The sequence below is a fragment of the Gracilinanus agilis genome, chromosome 5, assembly GCF_016433145.1.
Source record: "Gracilinanus agilis isolate LMUSP501 chromosome 5, AgileGrace, whole genome shotgun sequence".
Taxonomy (NCBI): Eukaryota; Metazoa; Chordata; class Mammalia; order Didelphimorphia; family Didelphidae; genus Gracilinanus; species Gracilinanus agilis.
Genome location: NC_058134.1, coordinates 81,078,082 through 81,095,656, shown reverse-complemented (window position 1 = coordinate 81,095,656; position 17,575 = coordinate 81,078,082). Strand labels below are relative to the sequence as shown.

At 31.8% G+C, this 17,575-nt stretch overlaps 1 protein-coding gene across 2 annotated transcripts in view; it reads right to left on the bottom strand.

The window, feature by feature from the left end:
• Positions 1 to 16,627, bottom strand: part of PITRM1 (pitrilysin metallopeptidase 1) — a 64,205-nt gene extending 47,578 nt beyond the window's left edge. For both annotated transcript variants that reach the window (XM_044678364.1, XR_006506377.1), the window contains exons 1-14: positions 16,530 to 16,627; positions 15,815 to 15,921; positions 15,132 to 15,283; positions 13,965 to 14,079; positions 13,793 to 13,889; positions 11,375 to 11,535; positions 10,101 to 10,227; positions 9,764 to 9,852; positions 9,137 to 9,265; positions 8,162 to 8,275; positions 7,766 to 7,862; positions 6,387 to 6,521; positions 4,265 to 4,403; positions 376 to 492 (exon numbers count right to left, since the gene is read on the bottom strand). In XM_044678364.1, coding sequence (XP_044534299.1) covers positions 376 to 492; positions 4,265 to 4,403; positions 6,387 to 6,521; positions 7,766 to 7,862; positions 8,162 to 8,275; positions 9,137 to 9,265; positions 9,764 to 9,852; positions 10,101 to 10,227; positions 11,375 to 11,535; positions 13,793 to 13,889; positions 13,965 to 14,079; positions 15,132 to 15,261 — 1,450 coding nt within the window. In that variant the 5' untranslated portion in view covers positions 15,262 to 15,283; positions 15,815 to 15,921; positions 16,530 to 16,627. The remainder of the gene's footprint in view (positions 1 to 375; positions 493 to 4,264; positions 4,404 to 6,386; positions 6,522 to 7,765; positions 7,863 to 8,161; positions 8,276 to 9,136; positions 9,266 to 9,763; positions 9,853 to 10,100; positions 10,228 to 11,374; positions 11,536 to 13,792; positions 13,890 to 13,964; positions 14,080 to 15,131; positions 15,284 to 15,814; positions 15,922 to 16,529) is intronic.
• Positions 16,628 to 17,575: the final 948 nt, after the last annotated feature.

Genomic DNA, 17,575 nt, shown 5'->3' with positions numbered 1-17,575 from the left:
CTCAAAATACTAATTGAACAGGTCAGCGTACTAGCAAGAGGATAGGTCCCAGGAGGCTGGAAGTCACAGATATAGGGAACTAGAGATAAAGATTCACTGGTCTCAATTTTGTAATTCTTTCTTTGTTAAAGCCCTTACCGTCCATCTTAGAATCAATACTGTGTATTGGTTCCAAGGAAGAAGAGCAGTAAAGGTAGGCAGTGGGGGTTAAGTGACTTGCCCATGGCCACATAGCTAGCAAGCATCCATCTCCATGCCTAGTTCTTAATCCACTGAGCCACCCAGCTGCCCCCAAAACCTGAAATTCTTAAGAGAAAAGAGCATTGTGTCTTATTTATTCAAAGCAATTTAAATGAAGCCAAATTTTACAATGACCTGCCAATGCTGTATCCACCTCAGTAAAGGATATAGTACGCTCAATGTCAGACACTTTTAATGCTGGTAGACAGGAAGCATCTTGTGGTTTACTTTGCAAAGTCCGTAACTCTAAACCTAAAGGACAAAAAAAAAAATAAGTGATTTATGGTTTCAATTTTTAGAAATGTACACAATCCTATTAACTGATTCCGCAATCATGCAGAATCAAATTAAACATTACAAAGCTTCAGTTTTTAGCTGATTATTTTGTGAATCCTGTAGTCCTAACACTTTGATTAATACGTTTAAGAAATTATTTTTAAAGCTTTCTAGATCATAAAACATTCCACAATGAAAGTAAAATAGTATTTTCCAAGTTAACAGTAGTAGCTGTCAGTCACAAAATCTGTGGACAAAAGATCTCTGTGATCATCTCCTTTAAGCCACATCTGAACAGAAATCATCCCATTAAATTCTAAGTGAGTCTTTTGCCTGAAGAACTCTAATGACTATACCTCCATAACATCTTGAAGTAAACCATTTTGTTTCAACAGCTCTGACTTGATAGGAAGTAAAAACCTGCTTTTCTACAACTATCTTCCATCATTCCTAATTCTGCCCTCTGGGACCTAATAAAATAAATCTTATCTCTTTCCCACAAAGAGTGAGTGCTTCAAACACTAGAAAACAGCTATTGTTGGCCATTTACTTCTCTGGCTTAAACATTAATTCCTTAAGTTCATGCATATTGGCTATGGTTTTAAGTTACTGCAATATCCTGATTGCTGGCCTCTAACAATGTTCTAGTTTGTCAGCATCCTTCCTAAAATATGGATTCAAGATGTGGTCTTACCAAATTATAGCAAAGCTGCATTTTTCACCCTCCTGATTCTATGCCTCTAAAGTGAAGGGAGAAATGAAAGCAGTGTATGTGCCAAAGGACTGCCTTACCAAGTATTCTTTTTCCCCCCCTCTTATCATTCCTGCCTCCTGGCTCTCATGGGTATCTCTAATTAAGCCACATGCCCTTCCCTTCTAGATCTTTCCTCAAAAATGCCAAATAAATAAGCTTTTAATAACTAACATTAAATTACACTTACTAATGCTAATACTGTGACTCTATATGCTGGGATTGCTCTAAGTGCGTTACAATGATTATTTTATTTGATCCTCACAACTCCGGGAGTTAGGTGCTATAATTACTGCTGTTTTACAGATGAGAAAACTGAGGCAAACAGTGGTTAAATGTCTTGCTCATGGTCACACAGCTAATAAGTGTCTGCAGCAAGATTTATTCTCAGGTATTCCTGACCCCAAATTTGGCACTCTATCCACTGTACCACATAGCTGATCCAAATGTTTTAAGCATTAACTGATTTATCTGAATTCTTCTGTGAAGACCTTTTAGTTGTAGCAACAGATCCTGACAGTAACTACTTAATAAATATTTAAAGTGACTAGTTGTGCAAATGGCTACATGATATAAACATAAAAAAGGTCTTTATAAGCATATCAGAAGAGTAGTGAAGAAATTACTTTCTGCTCTATTGATAAGGGAAGAGATAATGATGAAACAAGACATAGAAGAGATCACAGACGATAAAATGGATGTTGATTACATGACATAACAAGTTTTTGTATAAACAGAACTAATACAGTCCTTGAACACTAATTTGCCTAATCATCCTGAAAGCAATTTGTAACTATCCAAAGAAGTCCCTAGGCAGTACCTATGCCTTAAGCCAATAATATTACTCCAAGGTACAAATCCCAAAAAGATTAAAGAAAAAGGTTTAAGTACAAATATATTAACTGCATTTCTTTTTTTTTTTTTAATAGCAAAGACCTGTGAACTAAAGAGGTGCCCATTTATAGAGGAAAGGCTAAACAAATTATGGTATAGGAATGTAACAATTTTTTTAGTATATAAAAGGACAAAGTGGTTTCATAGAAAACTAGGAAGACTTGTATGAACTGACAATGACTAAAGAGTACAGAACTAGAAGAGTAATGTATATAATAACATTATAAAGAAAAACAAAAGACTTTAGAATAGATCAATGCAACAACAAATTCCAGAGAAGTGAAGATGAAGCTACATTTTTTTCTGCTAATGCAGAATGAGACATACGTTTTTGGACACGGCCAACATGGGAATTTGCCTTGACTATATTTGTTGTGAGCTTTTTCTTTTTCTTGTTTAGTAGCTATGGAACCTGAATAAGTCACTTATACTCTATGTACCTTATGCAACTTCCTAGGACTTAGATTTTAAGTCACAGAGAGTTTGCAATCTGTACAGCAATGAGAAATGTGATGGATTCTGAGAATTAGACAGAGGCTCATAATAACTGATGTAGAGTGAAATTAATATAACCAAGAGAATAATTTATGTAATGATCAGAACAACCAGATGAGAGGAAACCAAAATTGAAAGACCTCAGAATTATGTCCAAAATATCAACCAATCATGATTTGAAAAGAATAAAGATGAAACATATCCCATGATAAAAGAGGTAATCAACTAAAGGGACAGAATGTGCATTTTCAGACATGGACAATGTTAACTTGTTATATCTGATTATATATATATGTATACATATATATATATTTGTTATGTTGGGTGAGAGAGGTAGAGAAGCTGGTTAGTAAGAGACATGAGAAAAAAGTTATATTTATTCTGTGGTATTAATCATTTTAATGAAAAAAATTAAAGAAGTTTAGGTGTTTGTGATGATCAAAACAAAAAAATTCTTTCAATTAAACATTTACCTTTTAATATAATATATACCTTTTAATACCATATAATATAATAATACCTTTTAATATAAAAATCCCTAGTAACTTCTGGAATTTAAGAAATTATAGGAAAATAAGCACTGCTGAAATGTTTTAACAAAACAAATAAAATCTAATAGTTGATGAAGCATTAAAAAAGGAAGGTAGAACTATGATAACATATCTATAAACATTGGGGTATCAGATTATTAGTTGATGTCAGTGATGTTTCACACATTTTCCCAAATTATTAAGACATCAATCAAAGGTAGTACACTGTTACAGCCACAGTGATAGCATAACAAATTTATCAAAGTATCATGATTAGGTCAACACACAAAAAAAATATTTTCTGACTTAAAAGACATATTTGCTTTTATTTATATATAAGCAAGAATTTGCTTATAAAAGTTAGAATAAGTTGATTTTAAAGATTAAATAATATGTGTAATAGAAATGCTGCTCTTAACTTAAAACATGTAAAATTAATTTTCTCCCCCCCAAATTCTATCCTTTTAATAGCAGTACCATTGCATTAGTTTCCCTTCCAAGAAACTAAGAGTTTTTTTTTTTTTACTAAGCTTTCTCCTTTCTTTACTCTCCATATCAACTCACTAAGATGTATCATTCTTCTTTATAATGTCTGACATGTTTTTGCATTGCTCTAACAGCCTGGTACTATAATATACATATTGTTGCTGTTCAGTTGTTTACAGTTGTGCCTAATTCTTCGTGAACCCATTTAGGATTTTCTTGGCAAAAATATTGGAGTGATTTATTACTTCCTTCTCCAACTCATTTTACGGATAAAAAACTGAGGAAAATAGGGTTAAGTTCAGTGATTGCCCCCAGGGTCATATAGTAAGTGTATGAGGCCAGATCAGAATTCAGGAAGATGAGTTTTCCTGATTCCAGGCCCCGTATTTTTTCCACTACCCAACTTAGCTACCCCAATTTACATGTAATAATGGGTATCAATACATGATTGACTGAAACGATACCTGCTTCTTTCATTAACTATGCCAGTCCCACTAATGTGAACTACAGGTTTATATCATAGGATATTATATGAAAAATCCCATTTAATAAAAAGACAGTTTCTCCATATTTAAAAATCTACATTCCTAACCTTTTTCATATATGTGTTGCCTGTCTTTCATAGTAAGAGAATCAACTTTTTGTTTCAGTTTTTCAGTTTCCATTTGTGCTTGCTTCTCATAATACTTTTCATCTGGACTCATAGATAAAGTCAACCTGTGTTGGTTATTCTGTAACAAAAAACAATAGCAAAATAAATCAAGACAATATTAAAAATTAGCATATTGAATGGTCTTTCCTCTGAACTCTAAAGTTACCATTAGAGAAAATACAAAGAGGATTTACAGGTTAAATCTAGTCAAATGAAATAGAGAATGTTGCTAACTGTCTTATTTTTATAATTAATTTAAAAAATTTGTCTAAAATCATCCAGACAATTGTTTTAGTACTATTTGCTTTTACTAATGGAAACTCTGTGTAAAACCAAACAGCTATTCTAATTACTTCTGTAACTATTTATTTACATAAAAATAAATTAATCTTGAAATAAAAATTAGAACACTGACTAAAAACTCAACCTAGTATTTATTCACTTTAGGTCATTAATAAACAATTCACACATCTATTGTGTTAATTAAAATGTAACCTAAGGAAAAACACTTGTAATTATCATCCGACACTCATATAAGTCTAGAAAAAAAGCAACCACTGCAGAGAAAATAAAACTATGTTACTGGGGATTGGGGGTGCAGGGAGACAGAGAAGGTTCTCCCTACAGGAGGTGAAGATGTTAGCCATTTTTATTCAAGTATGTTAAAAATTATAATCAACTTTGTTTTTAAAAAATTTTTAACTTGTAGCAAGTGTCCCAAAACTTTATAAAATAGAAATGTTTTTCTTAAGCAGAGTAATGTACATAATGAGCATGAATACTTTTAAATTCAAATTGACTGCTGAAGACTTTTCATGACACGCTGAAAAATTAGGGGCTTTTTTTTTGGCGGGGGGAAGGGGTAAGAAGAGGAGTGGACAAATAACTATAAAGGAATAAGACATTTAGTAACAGCTTAATTTAGAGCATAGCACTTCCTCTATAGTTAAGAGGTTAACTACTTTTATGAATAAAAATATCCCATGAAATCTCAACAATCTATAGTTGTAAAACATTCCAAGTAGCATCTTTTGGGACTTCAGTAGATTCCTATCATTATAATGCTTTTTCAATTGCAAAAGTAAATCATTCATTCTAACCTTATATTGTTGTAATCCACTGCAAATAAAAGATTGTGAAGGTAGCTGTAATTTTAAAACTTAAAGGAAGGAATTATAATATATTTTTGTAGGAATCTAAAAAGTAAGAATGGAAATCTAACTTGGTCTTTAGAACTTAAGTTGTAACCAATTTTGCTTATATGCTTGTTTTAAGTATGCATGTGTAATGTACTTTTTACTTGTCCAACAGATTGTAAATTCCATAAAAGAGCGGACTGCTTTAAAAACGCACAGCAGATTGCCAGATAAATGGTAACCAAATAGTAAAAAGTAAACTGATTTAAAATCATGTGTACAATTTAAAGAACTAAAAATAAGTTGTGAGGACACAAAAATATCACAGAACAGTAACCATATTTTATATCAATAACATGATTCATTCTTAAAGCGATTCAGATTTAACACAGGCTGACGCATCCTATGAAATATGTGTGTACATTCTGAAAAAACTGCGTGCAGAAAATAAGCTATCCTATCCTATATTGTTACTTTTGCTCCACACTAGTGTTATACAAGGGCTCTGCCACTGTTAATACGAACTAAAAAAGTAATCTAGCATAAGAGATAGAGTGCTGGCTTTCAAGTCAGGAAGAACAAGATCCTGTCCTACTTCTGACATCGAGGGTTAATTTCTGCCTTTGGTAAGTACTAGATGTGTGACCATAAGCAAGTCAATTAACTTCAGTGCCAACAATTTTTTAAGTTACAGATGAATTGCTGACATGGAACAGTAGAGTACACTGATGAAATTTGCTCATTAAAAGCAATCAGCTTACATTACACTAATATTAACTAATAAGCTCTGTATAACAGCTTTCAATCATCCATCCCCCAAACTTATGATTTCCTATTTAAAAAGCTAAACTAATCCTTTATTTTTATCTTTTTCAGGGTTTTCCCTACATCATTTGATATTGTGAATACAATTTATTCATTCTTACCTTAAAATATTGCTTAACTTTTTCTTGCAGAAAATTTGGATTTTCTGTAAGGCACTTCCTGAATTGAGTCACTTGTTTTCCTAGATTTAAAAGTTCAGTTGGATCTCCTTCATGATTCCAGCAGGAAGCTATATACTATAATAAATAATTTTCATTAGGCATGCAATGTATATTCTGGTTAGAAAACACTCCTCTAATAGAAAGTACTGAAGTAAAATTATTTTCTTTCAGAAATGAAATCCTATGGGCATAATTTTATACATGAGATACTGACAGCAAAATCCCAATCCAAATTGGGAAAATTAAAGCCAGCTATGTTCCTTTAGCTGTTCCATGACAAGTTCATATAAGCCATCAGGAATACAGGGCATGACAGAAGGCTTACTAAGTTTGGCTTCAAGATATACCACCAGTGTCAGTAAATTATGATGGATTATTTAAGGGCACTTGACCTGTACTTATTCAAAAGTTGAGGATGGCAAGTACAATAATAATACAGAATAATTCCTTTAAATTAATATTCAATATTCAATTCTTTAAAGATCTATAATTTTACTGATAAACCAATAATACAACTGTAGACTGCAATCATTCTATGCCTGACTTGAGCTGATAAGGTCAAAAGATTCTCCTCTCTTGACAGGAAACCTTCCGGTGATAAATTTCTCTAAAATGAGCCTTTTCCAGGTATAAGAGACATAACAAATAGCTGAAGTCTTTTCAGCTTGGTAAAACCTACAAATACTATGAAAATATAGATAAATACTATGAAAATATAGCATTATGCTCTTGCCGTCATAATATGGCACTAAATAGATCTATTTACCATAGTAAAGTGGACACTAACATACAATTTAAAAAAATAGTACATTTCACTTTAAAGCATAATTGTGAAATGATCCTAAAATCAATTGAAAATGCCATTCCATGTATCAAATTTATAAATGTATTTCTCACGAAAAGGCACAAAGCATCTCAAAATTAAACTTGATTAAACTAGATTAACACTTAAGATTAAATAGGAAGATTTTACCTGAAAATGGTAACCACAGCAAATGAACAATGCAGATAAAAATACTTTATTGTTTCAATATTAACAAGGAACATTAATTGCATATTTCTAAAAATATTTGACATTTTTTTAATACTCTAGGTCAGTGATAGCCAAACTTTTTAAAGAAGGGGCCAAAGGAAAGGAAATGCTCATCTGTAAGTCTCTTTCTAAGGCAACTCTTTTGAAGTTCCATTGTATTTTATCCTACTCATTGTATTCATCAGATTAGGAATAATGTTGCACACAGCCCAACAGAACATTTCAGGGGGCCACCGTTGTTTGCACATCACTGCTCTAAGTGAAACGAAATTAAATAATTACATACTGATGTTAGAGCAAGTCCAAAACTGGTAGACTGGTGCTTCATTTGTATTTCAATTTTATGTAATAAGGCTTCAACTCGATCATCTTCAAATCCTTTCCTAAAGGACAAAAACACAAAAACAATAAATGAAGCCTCTAAAAATTACAGAACAAATTAAATGCAAATGTTATAATCAATTGAGATACAACACAAAAGATAATTAAAGATGAGCTGAGTACCAGTTATATGCTTCAGGAAGTTAAAAAAAAAAGAGAAAGAAAAAAGATGATCTTTTACACACACACACGCACGCACGCACGCACACACGCACACACACGATAAGATCAATTAATGCTTTTAAAACTATGGTCCTGGAAAGAACTTGTTCAAAATTGTTAAGAATTCATTTTTACTTACTCAATAACTTCATCAATTGTTCTAGTAATAATGTGTTTGACCGTTTCTATATGTTTATCATCAATCCCCTGCAGGCCCACACTGAAGTATGCTTCTCTCGTATAGCCATTATATCTGGAATACAAACATCCTGAAAATGCTAGAATCTGATTAGCTTTTATAAATGGCAACTTTTAAAATTGACTTATTAATAATGTTTTAAGAGAAAAAAAATCTACAATAAACCTTAAAAGCATCAGTTTTAAAATAATGGTTTTCTTCATGGATACAGAAACCATTATTTAAAATTTCTAGTGTAATTAATGATACTTCTAAAAAATTAAACCTAAGGAAAAAGAATAGCTAAGCTTTACAAAATACTGAAATGTAAAAAGATGTTTTCTACTTAATATAATGCAGGGTAGGTATAGGCAGTGGATCTGTGATTTCATTAGTATTAAGAACTCCTAGGTAAGGAAAACCCTTCTACCAAAGCAAGTTGGCACCTTTTCAGCAACAGATGTCTTAGAGAGTTGCTTAAACCTATATGTCAGAGAGAGAAAAAAAGACCAAAATGTATAAAAAAATTATGATATATAAATGCAATGGAAAGTTATTGTGCCATAAGAAACAATGAAAGGAATGGTTTCAGTGAAGCCTAGAAAAGCTGAATGAAGATTAAAGATGAAGTAAATAGGAAAAAGAACAATTTACAGAATAATAACAACAGTATAAAAATAGATAATGTTGAAAGATTTAAGGATTCTGATCAATGCAGTGCTCAATCACACTTCCAGAGGTCTAATGATGAAACATGCTTTGAGGGAATAGACTTAGGGACAAAATGTGCCATGTGTTTTTTTGGACATGGCCAATGCAAAGTTTTTCCCCTCTGGCCCAAATGCATATTTACAAAGATCTTGTTTTTAACTTGAGGACAGTAGAGAAAATCTTATTTTTATTAGCTGAAAAAAATAACCGGACAGTAACACTCACCCAACTTCAGGAGAAAAATCTGTGCCAAGACCCGATTCAATTAAGGCTTTATAAAATGGAGAATTAGGTCCACCAATGAGTAGTGAAGACAAAAGATTCAGAGTAAAGGCTTCAAATGTATCTGTAATACTGCATTGATAAGAAAATTTAGCAACTGAACTACAATGTTCATTTTTATATAAAAATGAGAGGTGGATAAGATAGCCTATAACCACCCTTCTAAAGTCTAGAACTATGATCCTATATTTCCTTGTCCCTTCCATCATTTCATAAAATTTGCAAAATGAAGCACCAAGCTACACATGGTCCAATAAAATCCTTCTCTCAAATCTCCTTTAGAAAAGCAGTGTCTTTCTTCTCAATAGCCAGTTTATAAATATACTAATAAAATGAATTAATGTTCACTTTGTTGACAGTAAAAGTTTATAAAATGTACTTTATTATTTAACATTTCCTTTTTCCTAAAAACTGAAGTATAAAATTTTCTTTAATATAGTTTCAACTAAAATTTTTAATTTATAGAAAAATATTACAGCTTTTCTGAAAGTTCTTTATATGCTGTTTTTCTAATGGATTTTAAATTCTCTAAATTAAAAAAAAACACAACTTAGTATTTAGCATACTTACTCTGGCAAAAGGAAACTGACACTGATGGTTGTTTGTTTAGTTGAGTCTGTTGCAAATGTATCTGGACCACATGTCACATGGTATTCTCTCTAAAAACAGAGCAATATTTTAACAAAAGAATTTAAATTACACTTAAATCACAAAGCATAAGTAATCTGTTTCAATAAAATGCCTTTCTCTACAATGTTTTCTTTTTAAATAATTAAAAAATATTTTCTCTTTGGGGTGAAGCAAGCTTAAAAAAAGAATGTAAACTTTTTTTAAATTTAAAAATAAACTGTCAATCTTAATCAGTAGAAACCATAATAAATAAACATATTATAGATCAAATGCTTACAGGTGTATCCCAAAGCTTCTGGGCTGGCACTGAAGTACTAGGCTCAATTCTCTGAAATTTACTTAGTGCTTCTTCATGAATTTGCTTCAAATGCTGTTCCAATGGAAGATTGCCATAAGTAAAGAATCTGAGTATTTAGGAAAAGAAAGTTAGCTTATTTTAATTTGGTATTGGCCACAGAGAATTACATAACAACTTGTTTTTTTAATAGCTTGTTGATATATACGATTCAGAGAAGTCTAAGATAATTTCCTGGTTCAAAAAAGATTCAGTTAAGAACAGCCTTCAGTTTAACTACAAAAATAAAAGGGAACCAGTGCATCAGAAAAAAATTGGGAATTTAAACAAAAACAAAGCTGAAAAAAGGTTAAGTGCAAAACAAGTAGTATTTTAAAAAGTCAATTAGGCAGGTACTTCAATACTCTTTTAATTTAATTCCTATGATTATTGAATTCTGCTGGGAAATAGCTGCCTGCCCCACCAAAACCCCAGCCCCAAATTGAAGAAGGTCCCTATTAACAATCCTGAATATTAACACCCTCCCCTCCTCTGAACTAGATCTCTATCTACTAAACAACAAAAGAAAAATCTAAGTTCACAACTCTACATCAGGTTAAAATTATTTTTTTTTTACATTATAGCAAATAGTTTTCTTTGCCTACAAACACTTATCATGGCCCAATATAACACATGTAGTAAAACAATTTAATGATCTTTATATTAAGTATAAAAATTTTAAAAGATCAACAATAGTAAAACAGCTGGTAGAATGTCTAAATAGATGTTACACTGGCATTTAATACAAAAAGAAAGAAACTTCTCAAAAAGTACAGGGGCAGCTGGGTAGCTCAGTGGAGTGAGAGTCAGGCCTAGAGACAGGAGGTCCTAGGTTCAAACCCGGCCTCAGCCACTTCCCAGCTGTGTGACCCTGGGCAAGTCACTTGACCCCCATTGCCCACCCTTACCAATCTTCCACCTAAGAGACAATACACGGAAGTACAAGGGTTTAAAAAAAAAAAGAAAGAAAAAAAAGTACACATTTTGTCCAAGTTTTATTATTTACAGTCTCTAGGTATCCAAAAAGCATAAATAATTAATCTAAGCTACAAAGGTGCTAGTGAACATTAAGCAAAACTTCATATTTAAGTTAATTCCCATAAGAATGCGATCTTTTATTAAATTGTAACTACATAATCATTTATAAAAATATATGATGAACTAAAGGCAAAAAAAAATTTGTTAACAAGTCTAAGTACCAAAAGAAAAACTATTACCTAGCATTACTTGGATGGTAATGAGTAGCATGGAATTGTTTAAGTTGTTCCCATGAAAGATCAGGGATGTTTAGTGGATCACCACCAGATATAACTGAGTAAGTATGATCAGGAAGGAGTCGGTTTTGAAGATACTGCGAGAATATCCTCTCATTGTCTGTCTTGAAATGTAAACATAAAAATAATAATTTAGAATAATAAACAGTCTTTGTGGCATGCAGTTATAGCATTTGTTGAAATTAAAATCTGTTTTAAGAGGAAAATATATATGTGTATATATGTATATAAATACAATAAATATTATATAGTTTGAGAGGTCAGGCAAGAAGAAATAACTGAAATAGAAGCCATAGGCCAAGAATAATAGGGAAAATTATATAGACTCCTAACAGGATGGGGAGAAGGTGAAATGATGTCATTATAAGAAAAGGATTCATCAATGCATCCACCACACTTGAAAACTAAAAACCCAAAGTTACCAATAACCCTACAATCCTCTCTAATGGCATTTTCTAAATCTCTGGGACCAATATAAGATGATAACCTAACCATTCCTTCTCTTAACATTCTTCTCTCTTAGTTTTTGTCAGCTTTTCTAGTTTTATGCTTACTTCTCTTTACCTTTCCTTCTGTCCATTTATCAGTGGTTCTAAACTTTTAGGTTAATGTAAAAACAAAATTAACAGAACACTCACATAATAGATTCTATACCGTCAGCATTTATTGATCAAAAAAAGTATCTAATAATTGAGAGCCAGGCCTAGAGACCAGAGGTTCTGGGTTCAAACGTGACCTCAGACACTTCCTAGCTGTCTGACTTTGGGCAAGCCACTTAACTACAATTGCTTAACTCTTACCCCTCTTCTGCCTCACTACTGTACTCAGTACTGATTTTTAACACCAGAAGGGTTATAAAAAATCTGATAACAAAGAACTACCATAAATACAGTAATCTTTTCATATGTGGCCTATTTTAAAAACAGCTGTATATCCTTGAAAAAAATCAAATCAAATTGAATATTTTGTTGGAACCAAGATAATAATCAAAATGGCAGTAATTGTTATGGCTACATTACTGGACTTGCTATAACATTGAGGTCCCACAGGGGATACAACCAGGAGACACAATCACTCCCTAAAATAAAGGCATACCTCACTTAATATTTCATCTTATCTTTTACTCTTTTTTCCCTCCATTTTCTCTTAGGGTTTCAACTATCTCCTCTATGCAGATAGTTTTGAATCTCATTACCAGCCCTGACAAAAATCCCAGCCTTAATTTCAAAACTCCTACTGCATACTTCCTTCTAAAGACCTTGCCAGATCCTCAAAATCAGATCCCAAGTCTTAATTCTTCAATCTCCTTTTCCTCATCACTGCCTCCCCTCACTTTTGATTTCTCTATTCTGATAATGACATCATTGCTCTCCTAGTCACACCTAATTGACATCTCACACTAATCTTTGAATTCTCCCTCTTTCCTTCTCAAATATAGTCCACTGGGAAATCCTGTCAGTTCTTCATAAAGTCTTATAGTTATTCCCTCCTTTGTATTGCCACAAAGACTACCAAAGCTAATAACTTCATTGCTTGTCTTACAGCAAAAATATATTAACTGGTCTTTTGACTCCCAACTCTCCCTCTACATGCCATCACAAAAAGGTAGAATAGCATAGTATATGGGAAGGAAAATAGATTTGTTTTGAGTTTGCTTAGTATTAGCCTTGCTACTTACTGTCAACATGACCTTGGTTAATTACTTAATCTCTCTGGCCTTGGAATACATGATTTTCTAAGACCACTTCCAATTCTACTTATGGATACTCCCAATGTGCAGATCTGATTGTATCAATCTCTACCAATCAAAAAATTCAATTGCTTCCCAATGCATTCCTAATAAAGTCCATACTACTTTGGTCTCATTTATGCCCCTCTATAATTTGATTCCTTTCCAGTATTAGTTCACAAGGCTTCTCTCTGCATACCCTATATTCCAATCAAACTAAACTACTAATTATTACCAAGATTCCTAACATTGTACCTTTGTTCATATCATTTCCTGGTCCTAAAATTTTCTCTTCTACCTCTTATAATCCTGATTATGCATTTTCCCTGATCTCTACAGTCAAAAGTATTATCTTACTTCTTTGAACTTTTAGTAAAGATGGAAAAAAATTAAGACTTGCCATGAGCAACATATGTTTCTACCGATTTTCACCACCTATTAGAGGTACTGGATATATATATATATATATAATTATAAGATAAAAATTTCAATGAGGGGAGGAAGGGGAGGGAGAAGGATGAGAATGAGGCTGAGAATGAGGCAATAATGTTCAAACCAGAACAAACAAAAATCTGTTTTATTCAAATATTTAGGGTAATCCTTTTAATATAAATTACAAAAGAAAAACTTACAAATGCTCCTTTCATTTCATTAAAAACGACTCCTTTAAAGACCAGGGGTGACTGGGGGTCAGTTGGATTTTCATGTTCTAGTCTCCAACCTTCTTGCCTAAATAATAGATAATTATAAGATCATTGATTTAATTGATTCTTTTTAGAATCAATATGTTTAGATGCTACATACCAGAAGTCCAATTCCCTCAAACATGGAAAGAAGACTGCATCCAAATATACTGAGAGAAGATTCTGAAAATCCTTGGAATTTTGTGTTGAAAATGGATATAATGTGTAATCACTAGCTGGGTACAAATGAAAAGAAAAATTTTATGTTACAACAAATCCTTAAGAATATTATACATTTTCCACTCAACTTTTCCTTTCGGGTCCTTCACTTAAGTAGGGATTCAATTTTACATTTTCAATTTTATAATTAAGAAATGCTTAAATCTAAGTGATGCTGCTATGCATGCTAAAAAGGACTATGACTTTTTAAGTTCTATCTTTTTCCCTTGCTTTCTATCTTTTCACTGCTATATATACTTCGAATGTTTCTGGAGAAATTGTGAAATACTATCCAAAATCATCTGATTCTTTAATCAGATGGACAATGAACAATGGGCAAGAGTCCACTGGTGGTCAACTGACAACACCCACATCTTTTCTCATATCTTTCATAAATGACAAAAATAAATCACAAGGTCCTAATATAGCTATTTAATATTCTGATAGTTACTGAAATCAAAGTTGGAAAAAAAGGTTTTATTGAGCAAGTTATCGCTTTAGTTTGTATTTTCTAGTTCATAATAAAATATCTTTAAAAGTATTTTGCATTTTAAATTGATTATTTAACAATATTTTCTAATTAAATTTAGGGCTACATGTTTGAGATTCTGAAACTTTAGCTTCCATAATCCTATTATAGGCTTTAACATCTGATTACTACAACAAGATTGAATATATAAAAGACCTCCCATTACCCTAGCATCCCAAGCTCATTAAAACTTTTTAATTCTACCTAATTACAGTTTTCCAATAGTGCAGGCAAAGAGCTTAGAAGAAGACAACCATCTTCTACAGCAGTGATTCCCAAAGTGGGCGCTACCACCCCCTGGTGGGTGCTGCAGCGATACAGAGAGGCGGTGATGGCCATAGGCGCATTTATCTTTCCTATTAATTGCTATTAAAATTTAAAAATAAAAAAATTTCCAGGGGCCTAAGTAATATTTTTTCTGGAAAGAGGGCGGCAGGCCAAAAAAGCTTGGGAACCATTGTTCTACAAGTATATCTTCAAAAGTCAATCCTATTTCAGCAATGGTAAATGTGACAATCCCAAAAGATAGACCACACTCACCTGTAAATGCATTCATAAAAGTGGCTAATGATCTGTTTAGCATTTTGAAAAAAGGATCTCTGCAGGGATACTTCATAGAACCACAAAGTACAGTATGTTCAAGAATATGTGGAACACCAGTACTATCCATTGGGGTAGTACGGAACTGGACACTAATGGGATGGAAAAAAGATTTTAAAATCTAACACCACAAAGAGTGTAATTCATACAAATATCAAAATGAAACCATACAAGAATTTGCTGCTCCTTAAAATCCTATGCAAATAATAATTTTTAAATGTTTCCTTCTATCAACATAATACTTTATTATTGTTTATGTAGAAAAATATTTCTCAAATTAACAGTAAAAATTATAAAATAGAATAAGATAAAATAAAATAGAAAAGAAACAGAGTAATTACATTTTCACCATTCATTTCAAATGACTTCAATCAGCACACATTTCTTGAACACTATACAACAAAGCACTATGCTAATTGTTAAGAGAAACTCAAAAACAAATAAGGTATTGTCTCCACTTTCAGGGATCTTATAATCTAATGCAAAAGAATTTTTCTATGTACTAGGGCAAATGGTAAATAGTAAGGAAGGAAAATAATTGAAACGCTATTTTAATTCTCTTATAAATGTACAGTGTTTCTAGAGAGAAAAAAAATCTCAAGAATATACATTTTGTAGCATACCTAAATAAATTATTTGTATCTTCTCTTGCCACATGTAAATATTGAGCACCTGTGCTGTCATGATTGAGTTTCACAGCAGTTAAGAATAGCTCAGGGAGAGGTGTTACCTGCATTAAAAAGAAATATGTAAGTAACATTTTAATTTACACATAATAAAATTCAAATTAAAAAAATTTAAACAATGAATAGTTTAAATTGATTTTTATCAGCTAATACTGTGAAATTAACTTAAAAATAATTAATTTCTCATGATTGAAATAGTCTGCTGGATAGTTATTCCAGCATAATTTGCATATATTAATTTCCCTGTGCTTTCAAATTTCTAAAGGTTTAGTGAACACTATGAAAAAAGAACCTACATTTAAGCAGCTGAGATATTTAATAACATTCTTAATGAGTTATTATTTTTACTTTTTCAAAATGGACTCACAATTTTGTTTGAAATTTTATTTTCCTAAAATTGGACACCAGAGACAAGAATTTTAAAAACACCTCTAAGGAACAAGTTGCATCTGGTGATGCATCTTTTCCTTCTAATAAGTAAGAAGGAAAACAATACCCAAAAAAAGAAAATTGAGGTCATCAGTATATTATTTTGTGAGGAAAATAATATCTATTATCTTACTCATAGATTTTAACTATGTGACAACAATTTCTACAATCCTTATACCTATAAATAATATATGTCACAGAAATATCAAAACAAAGAGCATACCTGATTTATAGTGAATCCATGGATTTTTTCACCTATTTTATACTCTAGAGCTCTATCACATGCTTTACTACTCCTCCACCTCCATGGCTTGTAATTTATAAATCTATATATGACAAACACAAGATCAAATAAAATTAGGTTGATTTGTAAAAAAGCTATCTAAACATAAAAGTCAATAACAAGTTTCAATGACTGTGAACAGTTTACATTCAGAGTTAATAAAGATATTAATTGAAATTCTGCCCCTTATTCAGCAATCTAGAAATGGAGCCTTCTATTCAAAGTTTTTCAATAGTAAGGCCTTTTTGTTTTCCCCTTATATTTTCATAATGGTTGTATGAAAGTCTTTTATTAGTTAACATTTTAAAACATTATTGAAAAATCTTTATCTTTGTAAAATCACTCTGAGCCAAACTTCTCAAAGCAATATACATTTAACTTTATAAAAGTAAAATGTCATCAAAAATTTCATTTAACTATGTTGTCCTTGTGTCATTACAGTGTACTGATAATGAGTTTTGTCTTCATCACATAATTCATCTACCAACAAATAATTGGAAATGTAATAGTTTCAACATGAGCAAACATTAAATTAAATCTCCAATTTATGAATTCAGTTATGTTAACAAAACACTACATACAATCAACTACTTGATTAGCAAATGCTAAAATCATACACCTTGAAAGAGCTTTGGAGTGGTCAATTAGATATAATTAGAGCATTTACTATAAAAAAAAATAATATATACTGCAATGAAACAAACTTTTAGAAGCTCTGCTAAGATGTTATTTCAGTTGTCCAGGCACATCATGGATAAATGGGTAGAGAATATATAAATAATTGCATTATACTATGATGGTGGGTAAGAATTACAGTGATCAAGATCTAGGCAAGGACTGACTATGCATAAGGCCATATTACTCCTAGTGGCTTAAGGAAAGCTGAAAAAGTTCTTCTCTAACCCTTGCTTAATAGGAGATGCTGCTTTATTCCAAAGATTTATGACTGGTTTTATGTGCATTGGGATGAATTAGTGAAAGATGAA